At 44.2% G+C, this 22,562-nt stretch overlaps 1 protein-coding gene across 1 annotated transcript in view; it reads right to left on the bottom strand.

Moving 5' to 3' along the window:
• The window catches only part of LOC140128253 (complement C3-like), a 67,110-nt gene extending 44,928 nt beyond the window's left edge, over nucleotides 1-22,182 (bottom strand). Inside the window, exons 1-10 of the mRNA XM_072149813.1 lie at nucleotides 22,088-22,182; nucleotides 21,465-21,651; nucleotides 10,931-11,093; nucleotides 9,140-9,210; nucleotides 8,107-8,192; nucleotides 7,914-7,996; nucleotides 6,008-6,095; nucleotides 5,771-5,873; nucleotides 4,609-4,729; nucleotides 4,114-4,229 (exon numbers count right to left, since the gene is read on the bottom strand). Coding sequence (XP_072005914.1) covers nucleotides 4,114-4,229; nucleotides 4,609-4,729; nucleotides 5,771-5,873; nucleotides 6,008-6,095; nucleotides 7,914-7,996; nucleotides 8,107-8,192; nucleotides 9,140-9,210; nucleotides 10,931-11,093; nucleotides 21,465-21,651; nucleotides 22,088-22,152 — 1,083 coding nt within the window. The 5' untranslated portion in view covers nucleotides 22,153-22,182. The remainder of the gene's footprint in view (nucleotides 1-4,113; nucleotides 4,230-4,608; nucleotides 4,730-5,770; nucleotides 5,874-6,007; nucleotides 6,096-7,913; nucleotides 7,997-8,106; nucleotides 8,193-9,139; nucleotides 9,211-10,930; nucleotides 11,094-21,464; nucleotides 21,652-22,087) is intronic.
• Between the last annotated feature and the right edge of the window lie 380 nt (nucleotides 22,183-22,562).

The following is a 22,562-nucleotide window of genomic DNA, read 5'->3' as shown; positions in this document are numbered from 1 at the left end:
GAAGATGTGGACTGGGTTAGTACGTAAAAGGAAAGTCTCTCATTGTGCGAGACCCCCACGTACAGGCATAGGGGTTCAGAGCGGTATCCTATTGGGTATTGGAGAATCTGCCCACTGATTGATGAGATGAACAGTGGCTTCTCGAAATGGACCACAGGAAGACAGTACTGAGAGACCAGGGCAGCATCCACAAAGTTTCCTGCAGAACCAGAATCCAGGAAGGCAGAGGCTTGAAACTGATTACCCGTCCCAGAGATGAGTAAGACAGGTATGTTCAGATGTGGAGAAGCTTTGTTTCTAGCCTAGGGCTCTTTCTCTGAAGAACCTTAGGTGCACGCATTTCCTTGATGCTGAGGATGGAGTGGGCAGGCCTGAAGGAAGTGTTCCGGGCTGGCACAATAGAGTCAGAGGTTCTCCTGATGTTGTCTGGAATGCTCCTGGTATGACAGCTGAGCTCTATCCACCTGCATCGATTCCTCTGCAACAGACACAACAGGTGGCTGAAGTGGCCTTTGGAAGGCAGAAGCCAGGCGGCGCTAACGTCGGACCCTGAGTTGTATTTTAAGACGTGGTTCCTCAGCACACTCCATAAACCGGATGTCAATTTGAGTGGCAAGAGAGATGAGACCACTCAGAGTAGACGGCAGGTCACGTGCAGCCAGTGTGTCTTTAACCTGTCCAGAAATTCCCTAAAGGTTGCGACCAGGGCTGCTTCATTCCATGCTATTTCAGAGGCCATGGTGTGGAACCAAACTGCGTAATCCCCGACAGTGCAGTCTCAGCTGAAGATGCCCCTGCAGGTTCCCTCAAAGACGAACCGAAACTCAGCGAAGAAAGATGTAATATTAGCTGTGATTGGGTCTTTTCTGTCCCAGGAAGGAGTAGCCCATGTAAGGGCCTTCTTGGTGAGGAGGTTGATGAAGAAAGCTACCTTAGACCGTTCCGTAACAAACTGTGTCGCCTCGAGGGGAGCAAGGAAAGGTCAGTATCAGACACTACATAAATCCTGCACGAGAGGAATTTATTGACCTTGTGTGTGTGTGTGTGGGGGGGGGGGGGGGGGGGACATCAATGTGTTGCATGATCCAACAGTGCAGACCTCAACAACATTTACCGTGACAGCTTCATCTTTCCACTGCCATGTTCTATTTTTAGAGAAAGTGGAAATAAAAAATAAAGGTTCAGTGGACGTGCTGCCCCATAGACACCAAGGACAGTTGTGTTCAAGATGAGTTGTTTTATTTTTAGAATAGTGAACACAACTGTCCTTGGTGTCTATGGGGCAGCGTGTCTACTGAACCTTTTTTTTTTCATTTGCACTTCCTCTTGTACTTTTCTTCATTCTAGACTTAGCCCTCACCAAAATAGTAGGAAGTCTAACCTACAGCTACTAATATCTATCCTAAGGGCGCCTTTTGGGACATACACTCCGGTTCTATTTTAGAACCTTTTTGCTGGTCTAAATTCTGTGCCACAATGTAGCCCACCCTCCTAATTTCTTGAAGCATGGACTACTTCCTTCAAACCACACCCCCTTTTCCAGAGACCACACCTCCTTCCTTAAGGATACACCCCTTTGTCAATTGAGCCAGACATGTGGGAAAAAATGGTCTAAAAGCCTTAAAGGTAACCTGTCCCCACATTTGCACATATACAGCCAGTGACAGGTTCCTATAGAGATCTATTAACTGACTGACACACTTCTTTTAGCTAAAAATAGTTTTGCTTACATCCACATAATTCACCTTTTATCTTATATTACTTGGCATCAGATGGGGGCGTGTCCTGCTTGGCCAGCCACTCCCATCTAATCCTCTCAATGCCTTATGCCTCCTAACTGGTCACAGTTCATGTCATGGGACCAAAGTGACATCATCTCAGGTACTTTAGCCTCCTAATAATAGCATGCATGCAAGTATCTGACCACATGAAATCACAGCATGGACTTCTACTCCTCTCCATCCTCCATGGAGGCTGCTGTGATTTCATGTAATTACATACATGGTGTACAATTTGCTATTCATGGAAGGCTAAAGGACTTGCATTGATGTCACTGGTCACATGTCATGAATGTAACACAAGGCACCATGTACATAGAGTTTTATATGTTGCTTTATGCTTTATATGCTTTATATGTAGGTGAATATTAGCAGTCGGTCCCTAAGTACAAGGAAGCAGAGCAGTGATTTGAAGAGAAACAGAGCCATCAGTCAGAGTAAGGGGGTGTGGTTCACTGCCAGCCAGAGAGAGAGAAGAGTTACAAACAACAGACATAAGTCAAACAAGCTAATTTGCATATCAGAAAAATGTCTGTATTTAAGGAACAGCTAATTTTAGGTGATATGGGTGAGGGGGAGACTTGTAACCCTTTATCAGCAGGCATTGTTACTCAGGGTGGTCAAAATCTGGTGACAGGTCCTCTTTAACAATTGAGTTGATTGAACAATTGAAGTCTGGCCAAAGTGGCTTCATGAATACCCCACAGTGTCTTTTGGACCACACTGTCAAAATTGTAAAAACAAAGAATGTTAGAAAATGGCGCAACGGTAGGTTTTCTTGTCAAATCTACAAATTTTTTTTTTCGATTGTCCCTCATGGCACAAGCCTCATTTTGCTCTGTTAATAGAAAAATAAAATATAGAATTTCTCTAATTGCCGTTTTGCAATTGATTATTGTACACAAAGCTTCTTCTACTCAGTGGACATTGATGAAGTGCGCTCCTCAAGGGGATTTTGGATGTTTAAGATCTATAATACCCCAACCATCTTATCCATGGATCTTATCTCTATATTGTATAATAGTGGTAGAATAAGCAGTAAAAGGCTGATATTACAGTTTGTTTAGCAGTTTTGCAAATATCTAGGAGAATTTTAAGACCGAGTTGAAAAAGAGAAGAGCTTCGTAACTGTGAATCCTGGATCATTCCAGTATGGAAACTTTCTGAAAAAAATAAACTGCATTAGCCCTCGTGCACGTGACCATATATGGGACCGTGAGCTAGTCACATAAATTGTGGCAGCCCTCTAACAACCCCCATAGACGTCTTATGTGCACGGTCAGGGTGCAGCAAGAATACTAGGACTCATTTACTAAGGGCCCCACGGACCGCAATTTCGTTGGACATCCTGGCGATTTCTGTTTTATGCCGCTGGGACAGGGATTTAAAAGTCTTTTTTGGCGCACGTGATTGGGTTTTGGTGCAATCGTGCCGGCTTTCATGCGGCACAAATTGGGGGGGGGTCCGTCGGACGATCCGACAGATTCGGACAAACCGTGGGATTTAACTTAAAATTTGTGCCGCAAGTCAAGCACTTACACGGACCGGGAGGAAGATTGTGAACTCCAGCGGACCTGAGCGGGGAAGCGACACATGCAGGAAATCGGGCGCACGATCGCTGCAGACTGTCCTCATCAGACAGTCCGGATAGGGGATCGCGCAGGGACCAGGTAAGTAAATGTGCCCCACTGCGTTTTAACACACAGGGGCAGATTTACTTACCTGGTCCATTTGCGATCCGGCGGCGCGTTCTCTGCGCTGGATTCGGGTCCGGCCGGGATTTATTAAGGTAGTTCCTCCGCCGTCCACCAGATGTCGCTGCTGCGCTGAAGAGCATCGGAACGCACTGGAATACACCGAGCCGGGCCGAGTGAAGGTAAGTGCAATTTTCGCAACACATTTTTTTTTAAATGCGGCGGTTTTTCCCGAATCCGTCAGGTTTTCGTTCGGCCACGCCCCGCGATTTCCGTCGCGTGGATGCCGGCGCCGATGAGCCACAATCCGATCGCGTGCGCCAAAATCCCGGGGCAATTCAGGGAAAATCGGAAATATTCGGGTAACACGTCGGGAAAACGCGAATCGGGCCCTTATTAAATGACCCCCACAGTGACCAGAAAACGTAAAATATAGAGCAGGCCCCATTCCCGCACATCTTGTGAGCCCCTTTCTTTTACAGGGTCCTGTGCATGAGGCCTACGACGTATGAGAACTTTGCCGATGTATTGAAAAAATGGAAAAATGGCAGAAGAGTTATTTTGGTTGGGAACTTTCTCTGATAATAACACAATATAATATTGTAATAAAAGTCATCTAAGGTAAAAATCCTTTCACTCACCATAAGGTCAAATGGCATGCCCGGCTTGTAAAACTTGGAGGTTTTTGTGTAGAGGATTTTGTATGGAGACGTCACAATATAAATATTCTCCAGCTCAGATTCCACCAAGTCACTGCCTGGAAGAGAAACCAATGTAGAGTAATATTAATGGGGTCTTCCCTCTACGGACAATTATTTCTTATCCACCGGAAAAGGCACGAATGCCTGATCACAGGGGATCCAACTGCCAGTATGTGGCTGTGTGTATGGTGTTTGGCACTATAAGATGGTATTATTTATGCATGGGCTTGTAATTGGGCTTGTATAATGATAGTATCACATTCCTTCTTCTTCCTTTTAGACAAAAATGGCAGGAATGTAGTGAAATGAGAACGAATTCAAATTTTTTAAGTATATTTCATCATTTGGCTCATATAAGACCCACTAAATTGGGAATATATATATATATTCTGGATGAATGGAAGGTTGTGGAGATACAGTATTACTATCACCTACCTGTATCAGTAATGACAGTGACAGACACATATAAGGTGTACTGTAACATGTCCAATTCTTCTTTAAAATAGTTCACCAAGTCTTGTCTTCTCAATGTAGTAAAACCTTCACCATCAGTGATCTGTAACAAAACAGAACAAAAGAATCACAAGCACGGTAAGTACATGGGGGCCTACCGTAAACCTTGGATTTCTCCGTACATGTACAGGCTTATTCATACAACCCTAATGGTCCATGTCGATGTCTTTGGCACCGGGTCGTGATGGGATGAACACACTTTCTTTTTTTACCATATTGCCTTCCTTCCTCCTCCCAGCTGTATGCTACACCAGGGTTAAGTTTCGGGGAGCACACGGCCATCTGAATGTGGCCTACGTCAGGAAATGCGCTATCTCGGCTGTTTAACCCTATAGACTCTGTAGTCAAGCATGACCATAACATCTACAGGGCCTCCTCACCTCAAATCACATTTACAGTTCCATCATCTAAGAGGCGGAACGTTTTAATGTTTTTTGTTGATGGAGCTTAGGGCTTAGTTTTTGTGGGACAAGTTTTTTTTATTGGTATCAATTTTGGATGAATGACATTTTTTAATTCGTTATGTGAGATAGGTGTGCAAAAAACTAATTTTGGTGGTCATTTTTTGTTTTATTTACAGTGTTCACTGTGTGGGTACGCAACATATGCAGCAATACCAAATATGTGAGGTTTTGTGTTCCATGGAATTTTCAAATGGAATTTAGGGAACTTTTATTATTTTTTGGGGATTTCTTTTTATAATATTAAAATATATATTACTATAATAAAAGTCTCCCGTGATAAAATCCTCAAGGGATTATGTTTCCAGAATAGGGTTTCTCACTGGTGTTTTCAATTGTTCTGGTATCTCTTCACTAATGTGAAGAACAACATGTCATGGAAAAAAAAAAAAACAATCTCGAGAGCTTGTGGGTGATTTGTGTAAGTGTTTTAACCACATATAGTGACACAAGGTGGAAAAATTGGGCTTGATCCTTGGGACTTAAGACAACTTGGTCACATGGCCTCTCATATATGTTATTGAGGGGGTGTCCCTACTTATTAGAGAGCTGCTTTGTAAGTGCTGCCCCAAAACCATGAATAAATAGCTACCATATAGAAAAAAAACATAAAATACAATTACCTCTATTCTCCTTAAGGTATCTGCTAGACTGGTCTTCTCGTTGTCTCTCTTGATTCCAAAGAGAACAAAGGCCTTGCCATTTAGAGGTTTCCCATAGAGATAACTAGAGAGAAATATAATAATGTTTTACCACCAGTCTCATTAGTGATGTCTCCATAGATGTCACCGATGCTCCACACAGAAGCTTCCCAGACACATCTATTCGTAAGCCCAACCCAACCCAATTCCTCCACTTACTTTGCCTCTATGTCCACCCTTAGCTCTTCATCTTTAATGTAGAAGAATTTCTTCCTTGTAGTAATTTTTATTTCAAAACTTGGTAGAACTGAAATAAATGTAAAATATGCCATGAAATTAGGGATTATAATGGCTTGCAGTACCACAAGTTACCACTGGGTGTGAAGACTATAGCTGACATATCACAAGAATATCAATGTAGAGGTAGAAGAGTGGCACAGCTAGAGGATGAGTGGCCTTGGTAGTGGTGGGGTGTTGGGAGTAGGGATCATGCTCTAATAAATGAATGTACAAGTCCAACGAAAATAATAATAAGAAATTATTGAACGTTTGACTCCATGGTATATTTTATTATACATACTAACAACAGGAAATTCACAAGTGGGAGGAAGGACTAACAAGTCATTGAATAGGCAGAAGCATTGAAATGCAAAATGACCGCTATTCTTCCCTTTGGAATGACTTGTTATTCCTCCCACCTACCTGTGCAGGTCTTATTGTCAGCATATATAATACATTTACCAATGTAATGCATGGTCTGAGAACAGACTAAAGAGACAAACACAGACAATGGGGCAGATTTATCAAGTGTCTGAAAGTCAGAATATTACTAGTTGCCCATGTCAACCAATCACAGCTCAGATTTCATTTTATCAGTGCTCATGAATATTTTAAAGGGGAGCTGTGATTGGTTGCCATGGGCAACTAGAAATATTCTGACTTTCAGACACTTGATAAATCTGCACCAGTGTGTCCTGAGTCTTATCCCCTACCCAGCTTCCCCTACCTATTTGCCTCACTTAAACTAGCAGATAAGAGGCAACTAGAAGATGTTCCCACCCTGCACTAAGTTGCAAAACATGTAAACGAAAACAAGACAAAACAAACACAAGAGTATAGTCACCAGAGTCAGGTCACAACAATAAAGGCAAACAGAGTACAGAATCACAAGGCAGAGGAAAAGTCTGAATTTAGGCAGTAGATCAGGATACCAGAATATAGACTATAACTATAATGTAGTACTTGCTACAAACTGGGTCTATAGCAGCAATATAGATGACATAGGTGATGACCGGCACCAAATATGATTAGAGCAGAGCTCTGACACCCAGACCAAACAGAACAGCAAGGGACTGACATGTGTGGATGGAGATTCTGTCAGTAACAGAGTGTTATCTGTTCATAACCTGGAGCAGAGTTACAGGAGAGTGGTGTAAATCAATCAAGGTATTTAGCAAACATAAACTACTGTTCAAACTACTGGCTTCAGAGAGAAATATCCTGATGAGCAAATCCTCAGCCGTATTTTATGGAGAGAGGATGACGCAGGGACAAATGTTACAACTACAGATTGCAGAGTCCTACAGGGGAGAGGGTGATTCATTTTTATAGTTCGATACTAAAGATGTCCACCCAGTACTTCACTGCTTGTTTTGCTTGTCGAGAGTGAAGACTATATTTTCCAAAAACATTTTAGAGAATTCAAGGGAGTCATATATTTAGGTATATTTAGCCTATTCTCTATTGAATTCTTGAAATGACAGCTGACTTGCAGAAGCAGTAAGATAGGGCGCCGCCTTTCTCTTCTGGTACCAACAGTATCTGCTTTCTTAGGGTGTATATACAGCTAACAATGGGAAATCAATATTAAAATTTCTACGAAGGGATAATTCCACAAAATATACCCTACTGCTTTCCTGTGGATCGAAGAGAAGTATTAAATTGCAGGGTTTAATACTGGGACCTGACTCCTTCTGTACATGTATCACCAATGCTCTTACATGACTTATCCTCCACTCACTTGTATAGATCATAATCTTGATAAATTACATGGTTTATGGACCGGATGAAACGAGCATCTAGATTTTTCAGTTGTTGCACCTAAATGCTTGAGCCCTATTCTTACCATATTCCTTCACTTCGAATTGTGCAGTAAAATTCTGTACTGCGCTGTCTTGAAACTTCGCTGCTATGGTCCACATTCCCAAACTGGAAAATAAAGGGCAAAACCAGTCATTGCCATCATAAGTAACATTATCATCATTGTCTTTATGAAACATACTGTATATAATCCTCTATTCCCATGGTTTGTCTCTCACCTGACAACATCGGACAGAGCGTAAGTTAAGGGAGTGATTCCAGTTGATTGTATGAGATCTTTTTTGACCAACACATTCTCTGGAGTCTATGTAGAAAAGGGAATATCTTAATTGTTTAGTTTCAGTTTAGATGGTGGCCAAGCATGGGTGTCATACAAGACACATCAGTGAGAAAACCCAGGCAGGATAACAACCGGCGCCTGGTGGTGGCCGCGTAGCTAATACCTGAGCTGTGTGTAAAAGCCTAGGCCAGTCTCCTCCGCACCACCTTCAAGTACGGTACACAGCACATAAAGCTGGCCAGTCCTGCTTTGTAGCTACTGACCACGCCTGATGCTACCCACATCTTTCATGTTGTGCCACCATGGCAGGTGCACCCTAGCATCTAAGACACATCATTCTTCTATCTCTAGTATCAGAATATTCAGAATAATATTTTTTATATAGAATCACTGAGTTGGCCCATTGGCTTCATAGTGGAGTAAATTTTACATGTCCAACTTTACAAATCAACGTGGTCACCACATACAACTGGGAAACCTTGGCTATACCATAGAGAAGTGGTAATTTTGGCAGTCATTGCATGTATTTCATAGAATATGACATAGACCTCCAATGCAAACCCCACCTCTAGGACTTATATAAGGAATTCAGGGTCCCTGACTTGGCTCCTCCTTATTTTCTCCATGGATAGTTCCAAAACAGCCAATACTGTATATACAACTCGATTTATGAGATATTTATTCATTATTACTTTTTTGTGTTATTTGTAACGCTGTTTACTTAACTTAAAAATGATTTACTATAATTTTTTGGATAGACTCTTACGACTTTCACATTTTCAAATATGTTATGTTGTTTTTTAAAAACCTTTTTGAGAAATGGATCATATTTTGTGATACTGTGTTATGTTTATATATTTGGGGGTGATCACTATTTTTATTCCTTTATTTGAGGTGCAAAAAGAACATGACAACATACAACATGTACATCTTACTACTATGACATATACAGGAGAGAAATTCCATCTTACCCAGAACTCGACATTCACTGATTTTCTTGCTGGATTAAGATCCGGTGTCATGGTAAAAAGCCTGTATAAAACTTAATAATAATGAAGAAATAATTATACAAAAATATGTTACAAAATTATACGAAAAATATATTATGACCATTTTATTAAATTATATCCTGATTCTTCCTTCTGTAATTGAGATCTCAGACCCAATGCAAAATCCAAAACATTCTCATCTACAATGGGGGTCATTTAAAAAGGGCCCGATTCGCACTTTCCCGATGTGTTACCCGAATATACGCCGATTTTCCCTGTATTGCCCCAGGATTTTGACGCACGCGATCGGATTTTGGCGCATCGCCGCATTTAAAAAAAAAAATGTGTTGCGAAACATGCACTTACCTTCACCAGGTATAGGGCGGTGCATTTCAGGTCATTCCAGCGGGCCTCGGGGAACTTCAGCGCAGCAGCGACACCTGGTGGACGGCGGAGGAACTGCCTTAGTGAATCGCCGGAAGACCCGAATCCACCGCAGAGAACGCGCCGCTGGATTGCGAATGGCCCGGGTAAGTAAATCTGCCACAATGTGTCAATGTAGAACTGATATTGTGTAACGTAAGAGAAGGTGTATTAGGGGGAATATGACACCTCAGATGTAAACCCCACCTCTGGGACTAATCTAAGGGTCGTTGACTCAGCTCCTCCCCCTTTTCTTCTTGGATTGTTCTAAAACAGCCAATACGGTACATGTGACTACATCTATCCATCATTAGTTTTTGGTTTTATTTTTATGGTGGTTTAATTGGCATAAAAATGTCTTATGTAACTCCCTGGTGTAGCAAAAGGTCCAGGTTTACATTTCCCTTTAATGTGTATCATGTTGTCTTGTGGGAATGTGCGTCTCTAGTATTCAAAGTTGTCCCAGGTCAAGTGATGTAGAAGTTTTGGGGATTATTGGCTTCCGGGTAGTGTTCGATATAATAATTGTAGAATAATCGCCCTCAGATCCTATTAGATTTCAATCAATCTCTGAACTAATGTCATGATATGCACCGGCACATAGACGTAGCACCGTGGCATCTTTTTGTGGCATAAATGAAGGACTCTAATAGGGGTAAGTTAATAGCAGGACCTCTGTTAGGAATCTCTGACCTGGAAACAACTCTTTGGGTTTCTGGGTAAAAGGTTGTAGAGACGGGAGCATGCTCAGTCATTATGGGGAGGTTTAGCCTCTGTAGCAGGCCAAGAGAGAAAGGAAGTGCCCACTGTACATGGTCATATATGGAGAAGTAAGTCCCAAAAAGAGAAGAGCAATGAAAACTGTGTAAAAAGACTTCATAGCTAGAAGAACACCAGATAAGGCTACAAGAGACCAAGGTCTAGTAGGACCTGACAACCTCTACTCTTATAGGGGGTGTCCAAACTTTTAATAAGGCTTGGGGGGGGGCTGTAAAAACAGTAACAAATACTATAATCACCTTGTCCATCACTCCCATTTACATGTGGCACTCCTCACCACCAGCACTCATCTACAGAATACTGTTGTGCACCTGCTCCAGAATGACCAGCTATGGTCAGACAGAAGTGCCGTCTGTTATGTAGATGTAGTAGATAAGAGGACATCATGATAATTGGTAGGATCTGTATACATATAATTTAGTATATTTCCTCTTATGTGTCTCCAAAACTACTTCTACTCCAAAGAAATTGTTCATTTTTCTTCCCTATAACCCTACACAGGGTAAATATATTCCATCCATAACATGGGCCACCTCACTTCTTGTCACCCTCTTAGTTAGGTCTCTGTACCTCTAGATCCCGGGGTGTAGATGGGTTTGTCGGTCTGTATGAAGATGAAGCCACTTTGATAAGACACCAGGACAACTTTCTCCAGGGTGCAAACTGGAGACGTCATTTTGACGTACACAAACTGCTTCTTATTTGGGTCTTTTTCCAAATTAGTCGAGGGGATCTAAAAAAAAAACAAAAATGTTATCATGTTGAGGTAAAAACATATTGATGATATTGTTACTAGTGAAAATTATAGGGAAGTCTCAGTAATACGTGATTGATGCTTCCTCATTCCTGCGGTGATGTTGCTGGGAATCTAAAAGGCTTTTCCAGTTTCAATGAGAAATATGAGTTCTCAAGACTAACAAAGTATTTTGCTTATTACCATACATACTCGAGTATAGGCCGACCCAAGTATAAGCCGAGGCCCGTAATTTTACCACAAAACCTGGGAAAACCTATTGATTCGAGTATAAGCCGAGGGTGGGAAATGCATTGGTCACAGCCTTCCTCAGTATATAGCCTGCCGGACCCTGCCCCATAGTATATAGCCAGCACCTGCCCCCCCAGTATATAGCCTGCCAGCCCATATCCCCAGTATATAGCCAGCCCCTTTCGCCAGTATATAGCCAGCAGCGGGGGAAGCCAAAAAGGTGAGTTTTGATACATTTTTTTTACTCGAGCATAAGCTGAGTTTAGGTTTTCAGCACATTTTTTTGTGCTGAAAAACTAGGCTTATACTCGAGTATATATGGCAACTAATAGAAATTGAAAATACTGCTTCCCTGGTCACTATGGATTCCTTCTTCTGCATTTTGGGTCTGACACAGGGGAATATTTTCTGTGTTGGCCTATCACCAGCCGTGTGTGTGAGGAGCACTGGATGACTGGTCAACGTAGAAGTCCCCTGCCCTTTCCATGCAGGATGGATTAGCTACACTAGCCTCTCCTTCAGTTCAGAGCACAAAACAGAAGCCCTTCTGCAGGGCCCCAGACAGAACTGGATATCTGGAGGTCATGGTACCCTGGTATATCATTAACATTTATCAAGAAATTTATAGAAAAAAGCCACAAACAACAGAACAATAATTTTTATGGGATCCATCTGATGCACATGAGTTGTGTCTGCACAAAGTGTGAAGTCTAAGAACTATTATAAGGCCTGCCCATTAGAGATGAGCGAGCACTAAAATGCTCGGGTACTCGTTATTCGAGACGAACTTTTCCCGATGCTCGAGTGCTCGTTTCGAGTAACGAGCCCCATTGAAGTCAATGGGAGACTCGAGCATTTTTCAAGGGGACCAAGGCTCTGCACAGGGAAGCTTGGCCAAACACCTGGGAACCTCAGAAAAGGATGGAAACACCACGGAAATGGACAGGAAACCGCAGGGGCAGCATGCATGGATGCCTCTGAGGCTGCTTAATCGCACCATTATGCCAAAATTATGGGCAACAGCATGGCCATGACAGAGTGACCGAATGAGGCTAGATAGCATCTAAAACATCCAATAATTGACCCTGACACTATAGGGGACGGCATGCAGAGGCAGCGGCAGCAGTGGCAGGCTAGAGAGTGTCATGGCAACATACCCTAAATGGACTCAGGCTTCAAACCAATGGGTGGCAGAGAGGAACCAAAGGAGGTGAGCAAGAAGCGCTCAAATAATATCGGTACATGATAAAAGTTTGCCAGTATATTTTGTGGATTACACAGCAGGGTGGCAACAAAGTTAACATGGAAGCCATGAAAACAATCCAAAATTCTGCCTGACACAGCTCATTTGATAAGGGGACCATGTATGGAGGCAGTGAACTTGTAGTAGATTAAAGGTGCTGCAGTTAAAACTATGTTAGTTGGATCTTGGCATGGAGCTGGCGCTCCGCTGCCAGGCGAGCTTTCGCCAATCCAAGCCCCTGTCTCTAGGCTACTCCCCAAACAGCACTTCTAAGAACCTTTTGTATAAGATCAAGTGTAGTAGCGTTCTTATACGTTTGGGATATGGCGGGTGAGGGGAATGTAAACATCTGCGCAAGAAGCGCTGAAATAATATCCGTAAATGAAAAAAGTTTTCCAGTATATTTTGTGGCTTACACAGCAGGGTGGCGACAAAGTTAACAAGTTTGATGTGGAATGCCCTGTAATAGCTCTTGGGCGGTGTGCCTTTTATCACCTAGGCTCAGCAGTTTGAGCACCGCCTGCTGTCGCTTAGCGACGGCACTGCTGCTGTGCCTAGAGCTACCGACTGATGGCGCCATGCCCACGGATGGTAATTCGGAGGAGGAGGAGGTGGAGGAGGGGTGGGAGGAGGAGGAGGCATAGTAGGCCTGAAACACCTGGACCGAGGTAGGCCCCGCAATCCTCTGCGTCGGCAGTATATGACCAGCCCCAGGGTCAGACTCGGTCCCAGCCTGCACCAAGTTAAGTGTAGTAGCGTTCTTATAAGTTTGGAATATGGCGGGTGAGGGGAATGTAAACAGATGCGCAAGAAGCGCTGAAATAATATCCGTAAATGGTAAAAGTTTGCCAGCATATTTTGAGGATTACACAGCAGGGTGGCGACAAAGTTAACAAGTTTGTTGTGGAAGCCATGAAAACAACCCAAAATTCTGCCTGACACAGCACGTTTGATAAGGCGGCCATGTATGGAGGCAGTGAACTAGTAGTAGATTAAAGGTGCTGCAGTTAAAACTATGTTAGTTGGTTCTTGGCATGGAGCTGGCGCTCCGCTGCCAGGCGAGCTTTCGCCAATCCAAGCCCCTGTCTCTAGGCTACTCCCCAAACAGCACTTCTAAGAACCTTTTGTATAAGATCAAGTGTAGTAGCGTTCTTATAAGTTTAGGATATGGCGGGTGAGGGGAATGTAAACAGATGCGCAAGAAGCGCTGAAATAATATCCGTAAATGGTAAAAGTTTGCCAGTGTATTTTGTGGATAACACAGCAGGGTGGCAACAAAGTTAACAACTTTGATGTGGAATCCATGAAAACAACCCAAATTTCGGCCTGACACACCTCGTTTGATAAAGGGACGATGTATGGAGGCAGCTATATGGACGACTTTTGGAGGTAGCAATGGAGACAACGTGTGGAGGCTGCTATGGAGACAATTCAATTTGGATAGTGCCTGTATGTGGCAGTCCAAAAAAGTTTTCAAACCAGAGGAGCAGGTAGGTGGCCCTCCAGAAAAATGGAATAGATTGAGTGCCTGTATGTGGCAGTCCAAAAAAGTTTTCAAACCAGAGGAGCAGGTAGGTGGCCCTCCAGAAAAATGGAATAGATTGAGTGCCTGTATGTGGCAGTCCAAAAAAGTTTTCAAACCAGAGGAGCAGGTAGGTGGCCCTCCAGAAAAATTGAATAGATTGAGTGCCTGTATGTGGCACTCCCAAAAATTGTTTAAAACAGAGGACCGGGTCGGTGGCCCTCCATAAAAATTAAATGCATAAAGTACTATAGCTAGAGCCAGTGGGCCCTGTCAAAAAATAGCCAGTTTCCTCTGCTTTACTGTACAAAGAGGAGGAGAAGGAGGAAAATGAGGAGGAGGAGGAGTGGATAAATTATTCAGGTTGAGCTTCCTTCACCTGGTGGATATTGGAAATTAGGAGAAATCCAGGCTTTATTCATCTTAATAAGTGTCAGCCTGTCAGCGCTGTCAGTCGACAGGCGTGTACGCTTATCGGTGATGATGCCACCAGCTGCACTGAAAACCCGCTCGGACAAGACGCTAGCGGCAGGGCAGGCAAGAACCTCCAAGGCGTACAGCGCCAGTTCGTGCCACATGTCCAGCTTTGAAACCCAGTAGTTGTAGGGAGCTGTGTGATCATTTAGGACGATGGTATGGTCAGCTACGTACTCCCTCACCATCTTTCTGTAAAGATCAGCCCTACTCTGCCGAGACTGGGGACAGGTGACAGTGTCTTGCTGGGGTGACATAAAGCTGGCAAAAGCCTTGTAAAGCGTACCCTTGCCAGTGCTGGACAAGCTGCCTGCTCGCCTACTCTCCCTCGCTACTTGTCCCGCAGAACTACGCACTCTGCCGCTAGCGCTGTCAGAAGGGAAATACTGTTTCAGCTTGTGCACCAGGGCCTGCTGGTATTCATGCATTCTCATACTCCTTTCCTCTCCAGGGATGAGAGTGGAAAGATTTTGCTTGTACCGTGGGTCCAGGAGAGTGAACACCCAGTAATCGGTGCTGGAATAAATTCTTTGAACGTGAGGGTCACGGGATAGGCAGCCTAGCATGAAATCTGCCATATGCGCCAGAGTACCAACGCGTAAGAATTCACTCCCCTCACTGGCCTGACTGTCCATTTCCTCCTCCTCCAACTCCTCCAACTCCTCTTCTTCTGCCCATACACGCTGAACAGTGGAGGACTCAACAATGGTCCCCTCTTGTGTCTCGCCAACATTCTCCTCCTCTTCCTCCTCATCCTCCTGCACCTCCACCTCCTCCGATATGCGCTGAGAAACAGACCTAAGGGTGCTTTGGCTATCAACAAGGGAATCTTCTTCCCCCGTCTCTTGTGAGGAGCGCAAAGCTTCCGACTTCATGCTGACCAGAGAGTTTTTCAACAGGCCAAGCAGCGGGATGGTGAGGCTGATGATGGCGGCATCGCCACTGACCATCTGTGTTGACTCCTCAAAGTTACTCAGCACCTGACAGATATCAGACATCCACGTCCACTCCTCATTGTAGACTTGAGGAAGCTGACTGACCTGACTACCAGTTCTGGTGGAAGTTGACATCTGGCAGTCTACAATCGCTCGACGCTGCTGGTAAACTCTGGATAACATGGTCAGTGTTGAATTCCACCTCGTGGGCACGTCGCACAACAGTCGGTGAGCGGGCAGTTGGAGGCGGCGCTGCACTGCCCTGAGAGTGGCAGCATCTGTGCTGGACTTCCTGAAATGCGCACAGATGCGGCGCACCTTCGTGAGCAAATCAGACAGATTGGGGTATGTCTTGAGGAAACGCTGAACTATCAGATTTAACACATGGGCCAGGCATGGCACATGTGTCAGTCTGCCGAGTTGCAGAGCCGCCACCAGGTTACGGCCGTTGTCACACACAACCATGCCTGGCTTCAGGTTCAGCGGTGCCAGCCACAGATCAGTCTGCGCCGTGATGCCCTGTAATAGTTCTTGGGCGGTGTGCCTTTTATCGCCTAGGCTCAGTAGTTTGAGCACCGCCTGCTGTCGCTTAGCGACGGCACTGCTGCTGTGCCTAGAGCTAGCGACTGATGGCGCCATGCCCACGGATGGTAGTTCGGAGGAGGAGGTGGAGGAGGGGTGGGAGGAGGAGGAGGCATAGTAGGCCTGAAACACCTGGACCGAGGTAGGCCCCGCAATCCTCGGCGTCGGCAGTGTATGACCAGCCGCAGGGTCAGACTCGGTCCCAGCCTCCACCAAGTTAACCCAATGTGCCGTCAGCGATATATAGTGGCCCTGCCCGGCAGCACTCGTCCACGTGTCTGTGGTCAGGTGGACCTTGTCAGAAACGGCGTGGGTCAGGGCACGGATTATGTTGTCTGACACGTGCTGGTGCAGGGCTGGGACGGCACATCGGGAAAAGTAGTGGCGGCTGGGGACCGAATACCGAGGGGCGGCCGCCGCCATGAGGCTGCGAAAGGCCTCGGTCTCTACTAGCCTATAGGGCAGCATCTCCAGGCTTAGCAATCTGGAGATGTGCACATTAAGGGCTTGGGCGTGCGGGTGGGTTGCACTATATTTGCGTTTCCGCTCCAGCGTCTGGGGTATGGAGAGCTGAACGCTGGTGGATGCTGTGGAGGATCGTGGAGGCGACGATGGGGTTTTTGTGGCAGGGTCCTGGGCAGGGGGCTGACTATCAGCTGACACAGGGGAAGGAGCAGTGGTGTGCACGGCCGGAGGTGAACGCGCTTGTTGCCACTGAGTGGGGTGTTTAGCATTCATATGCCTGCGCATACTGGTGGTAGTTAAGCTATTAGTGGTGGAACCCCTGCTGATCCTGGTTTGGCAAATGTGGCACACCACAGTCCGTCGGTCATCCGGTGTTTCCTTAAAGAACCTCCAGACTTCTGAAAATCTAGCCCTCGCCGCAGGAGCCCTCGCCACGGGAGCTTCACTAGTTGACACATTTGGCGCTGATGCACCAACTCTGGCCCTGCCTCTCCGTCTGGCCCCACCACTGCCTCTTCCAACCTGTTCTGGTCGAGGACTCTCCTCTGTCTCAGAAGCACTGTGTTCACCCGGCCTCTCAACCCAGCTTGGGTCTGTCACCTCATCATCCTCCGATCCCTCAGTCTGCTCCCCCCTCGGACTTCCTGCCCTGACAACAACTTCCCCACTGTCTGACAACCGTGTCTCCTCATCGTCCGACACCTCTTTACACACTTCTTCCACTACGTCAACAAGGTCATCATCACCCACAGACTGCGACTGGTGGAAAACCTGGGCATCGGAAAATTGCTCATCAGCAACCGGACAAGTGGTTTGTGACTGTGGGAAGGGTCCAGAAAACAGTTCCTCAGAGTATGCCGGTTCAAATGGCAAATTTTGCTGGGAGGGGGCAGACTGGGGGGGAGGAGGCTGAGGTGCAGGAGCTGGAGGAGTGCCGATTTCGGTGACATGGGTGGACTGCGTGGAAGACTGACTGGTGGACAAATTGCTCGAAGCATTGTCGGCAATCCACGACATCACCTGTTCGCACTGTTCTGGCCTCAACAGTGCTCTACCACGAGTCCCAGTAATTTCAGACATGAACCTAGGGAGTGTAGCTCTACGGCGTTCCCCTGCTCCCTCATAAGCAGGTGGTGTCTCACCCCGCCCAGGACCACGGCCTCTGACCCCTGCAGTAGTTGGACGCCCACGTCCCCGCCCTCGTCCTCTACCCCTAGCCCTCGGGTTAAACATTTTGAAAATGAGAGTTATAACTTTAATTTTTTTTTTTACTTTTTTTTGTGTTTTTTTTTTTTTTGAGTGTTTTTTAGTTTTTAAAACCAAACAATGCTATCCTATTGCTATGGCTATTTTCTAGCCAAGTATGAAAGCACACTGCTATGCCAGATGAGATGACACTGAGTTATTAACCCCTTAATGACCGCCCTATCGGGATTCTACGGCGGTCATTAAGGGTACTTCTTCTGATGCGACGCCTTTCTACGGCGGCGCATCAGAAGAAGTTTTCGGGACACCGGGTCTCGCTGGTGCCGGTGTCGGGCTGTGATATCACAGCCCAGACCCGGCACTAACACCCGGGATCGGAAAAACTCCGATCCCGGGTGTTTAACCCCTTGCACGCCGCGGTCAAGCATGACCGCGGCGTGCAAGTGTGTCCCCCGTGGATCGGACCCCCCCGGTGTGCTTACCGGGGGATCCGATCCCTCCTGCCGCTGCCCCGGGTTCCGACGAGTGACCCGGGGCTGTCGGCTCCTCTTCTCACCGGGTCCTGCCTTCCTGGCAGGACCCGGCTGTAAGTAACTGAGCATGCGCAGCATGCTCAGTTACTTTCACTATACACTGCAATACAAGTGTATTGCAGTGTAAAGGCTTGAATAAGCGATCGGATGATCGCTTATTCAAGCCAAGAAGTAGAAAATGTAAAAAAGTAAAAAAAAAAAAATTAAATCTTATTATAATATAATTAAATAAATAAATAAAATAAAAGTCCCATAATCTCCCCAGTAACACATAAAATGCAAATAAAGTATATAAAACACAAAACACGTACATATTTGGTATCACCACGTCCGTATTAATCTGTACAATAAATCTAAATCAATATTGAACCCGCTCGGTGAACTACGTAAAAAAAAAACTCGAAAAACTTCCCATAATATACAATTTTTCATCAAACACCATCACAAAAAATGTTCTAAAAAGTGATCAAAAAAAGTTACGGTACCTAATATGATACGACTGAAAAGAACAACTGTTTTCGCAAAAAATAAGCCCTCAACCAGATCTGACAACAGAAAAATACAGAAGTTATGGCCCTGAAAAGTTGTCAATAGTAAAAACAATGCGATTTTCTCCAATATTGGTTTTGCTCAGGAAAATTGAGCAAAATAAGAAAAACTATATAAATGAGGTATCACCGCAATCGTAGTGAACCAGAGAATAAAGATAAAATATTATTTTTACGTTACGGTGAGCGGGGGGAAATGCTCACAATCCAAAATAAAAATTGATGATTTTGTTTGTGTCCCCCTTGAAATAGTTAATAAAATCTCATGAATAAGCTTTAGACTCCCAAAATAAATTATTTATACATTGTATCTCATCCCATAAAAAATAAGCCCTCATATGATCGCATTACCAAAAAAAATAAAAATTTATAGGTCGTACAATGTGACAATACAAATCTGCTGTGGACGGCGCCTCCATTCATTCTATGCTCGGCCGTGCACCCGTACAGCAGTCACCACCACATATGGGGTATCAGTACACTCGGGAGGAATTGGGCATCAAGCGTTGCAGTGCGTTTCATCATTTAATTTATTCTGAAAATGTCAGTTTTGGCCTAAATGAATGTATTTCCAAAAAAATTCCATAGTTTCTAAATCGCAGGTCCATATTTTTTAACCCATGTGAAACACTTAAAGGGTTAATGGACTTAATAGAAGTTGTTTTACATATGTTGAGGGGTGAACTTTCTATAGTGGGGTAATTTATGAGGTTTTACTATTATTTAGGCCTCTCAAAGTCACTTGAAAGCTGAGTTGTCCCTCAAAATGTGAGTTATGGCAATTTTCATGAAAATAAGAAAAATCGCACCTAAAGTTCTGCACCTCATAACATCCTAGAAAAATGACCGGAAGCATAAAATATCATCCCAACATAAAGCAGATATTCTGTAAATGTTAATTATCAAACTTTTTGGGTAGTTTTACTTCCTGTCTGGAAACCAGAACATTTCAAACTTGGAAAATGAAGAATTTTTACAAACTTTTGCCAAATTTTCACTTTTTTTCAGAACGAAACGCAAAACTTATCACTTAAATTTTATAACTAACATGAAGTATAATGTGTCACGAGAAAACATTCTCAAAATCACCAGGATATGTTAAAGCGTTCCGAAGTTATAACCAATTATCGTGAGACATGTAAGATTTGAAAAATCGAGTCTGGTCATTGAGCTGAAAACTAGTGTCGGTGATAAGGGGTTAAAAAAATAAACGTAAAATAAAAAAGGAAATGGCAGACTGTGCCTAATTGAAATCCAACCCCGGGCCCTAATAAATTTTCCCACTTCGGTCTTTGCGATGGATATGTGCGTCACTAAGCGCAAAACACAGTGGTCGCAAGTCTCACTCCAAATTGCTCACAATTTGCTAGTAGATGCACTGCAGCAAGTACAGCCACCAGCAGATCAACCAGAAATCAAATATATAGAACGCTACTGTAGGCGTAAGCCGTTTGGATTCTCCTATGGCTATTTTCTAGCCAAGTATTAAAGCACACTACTATGCCAGATGAGATGACGCTGAGTTATGAAAAAAATAAACGTAAAATAAAAAGAAACTGGCAGACTCTGCCTAATTGAAATCAAACCCCTAATAAATTTTCCCACTTTGGTGTTTGAGGTGGATATGTGTGTCACTAAGAGCTAAACACAACGGTAGCAAGTCCCCCTGCTAATTCCTCACAATCCGGTACTAGCTGCACTACTAGTGCCAGCAAGCCCAGCCACAAGCAAATAAAAAAAAAAGTATAACGTTATTGTAGCCCTAAGAAGGGCTGTTGGGTTGTTGTAGAATCACTCCTGCCTAACAGTAAGCTAATAGAACACCCTAACGCTTTCCCTGACCAGCAGCAGCTCTCTCCCTAGCGGCATCCAGAGACAGAATGATCCGAGCAGCGCGGGCAGGGGCTAGTCTATCCCAGGGTCACCTGATCTGGCCAGCCAACCACTGCTATCGACGTGTAAGGGTACCACGTCATGCTGGGTGGAGTGCAGAGTCTCCTGGCTTGTGATTGGCTCTGTTTCTGGCCGCCAAAAAGCAAAACGGCGGGAGCTGCCATTTTCTCGAGCGGGCGAAATACTCGTCCGAGCAACGAGCAGTTACGAGTACGCTAATGCTCAATCGAGCATCAAGCTCGGACGAGTATGTTAGCTCATCTCTACTGCCCATCTATTAACCCATCTGGACATCTACATCTGAATACATTACCAAGACAAGTCATCAGCATGAACACATTTGGTCTGTTATCAACTCTTAAGAAGATTTATAATATTTATAATATGATACTTTGGTGAAGAAGATGACCCTAGGTGAAAGCTTAAATATTGAAACCTACAAGGTGGACACTTTAAGAGCAAAATAAATGGAAGAGTCATGTAAGTAACTGGAGTTTTATCTAAAAATAGATTGGGTCTGGTCCTCCGCCATGAAAGATACATTTCTGCTATTGTAGAGTGATCATCTCATGGAATAATAAATGTTTCCCCTGAAGGTATAGATAATCATGACTGGTGGCCACCATAAGGAACCACATGTTATCACTGTACAAGGGCAAGTAGAGGTAAGTGATGTGCAATGATTACGAAACTTTTACTCAAGACCCTGGGATCTTACCGTAATCTTAACATTTCCGAAGAACTTGTTATTGTGATTCACAGAGACTTTGCTGGAGGTTAAAAGATATGTTCTCCGGGGAAAGTCCTGAACTGTGATGTCCGCTTCAAACGCCGCGCCCCGTCCATCTACTATAATGGTCTCTTCACTGTCCACACGCAGCACGTTGGGTGTTATCAGGAGGCATCTGGGGGGAGAAAAATATGTCCACAGAGAAGAAGTTTAGGTGTTTTCCTAGAAATAGCAGAACTCGGGTATTATAGATCCTCTCCTTATACTAAACATCCCTTTGAACAAGGACATAAGTTTTTAGACACATCTAACATATCATGAGCCAATATTTCTATATAGAAATTCACCAAAATGAATATGTCATGTGAAAATAAAAGGGCAAATGCAAGCAGATAAACCATACATGTACAGCTACACACATCTCATGAAACACAATTCATCACAAAATACAATCTTAGTGTAATGTCCTGGGATTATTGTAATGTGAATAATATACTCAGCTAGATTGTGGTGTAACTTGGCTTTACAGAGCAATGAGCAACCACTTTATGTATGTGGCTCTGTAAATCCTTCATATGTAGTAAGTGATCACAGAGTCCGGTGCTACTCACGGTTGAAATGCGTAGGATCCAACGAGTCCATATAGAAGAATAAGGCACAAGGCTCCAAAACTCATGATACTGCCTGGAGGATGTGCTGCCTTGTAGACCTCAGAGGGGGGTATTTATTGGGTTGTATTTAGAATAAATTACCTCTTCAATCAGTAACAGAAGAGAATTAGGAGGCTGATGTTTGGCAACAATTGGCTGAAGGCCAGGGACACAGATATAACTAATATATCTATTTCAAAATGAACTCTTGACTCCAAAATCCACAGCTCCCAGCAGTCATTGCACAGTTCGTTGGAAGTAAAAGGGCAAATATTTAGATTGTAAAACTTACAGCAAACAAGAAGTATCTGTATGCAATACACCTATATATCTCATCCTATAGCTATACGGACCATCCTACTGCTGTAACATGACTGGGGTCCACCAGTGTTAGAAATCTACCAGCAAAATCATAAAAATTGGAGTAAAAGACCCT

This window comes from Engystomops pustulosus, chromosome 4 (assembly GCF_040894005.1).
Source record: "Engystomops pustulosus chromosome 4, aEngPut4.maternal, whole genome shotgun sequence".
Lineage (NCBI taxonomy): Eukaryota > Metazoa > Chordata > Amphibia > Anura > Leptodactylidae > Engystomops > Engystomops pustulosus.
The sequence above is the reverse complement of the archived record's forward strand: the minus strand, read 5'-3'. Positions and strand labels throughout refer to the sequence as shown.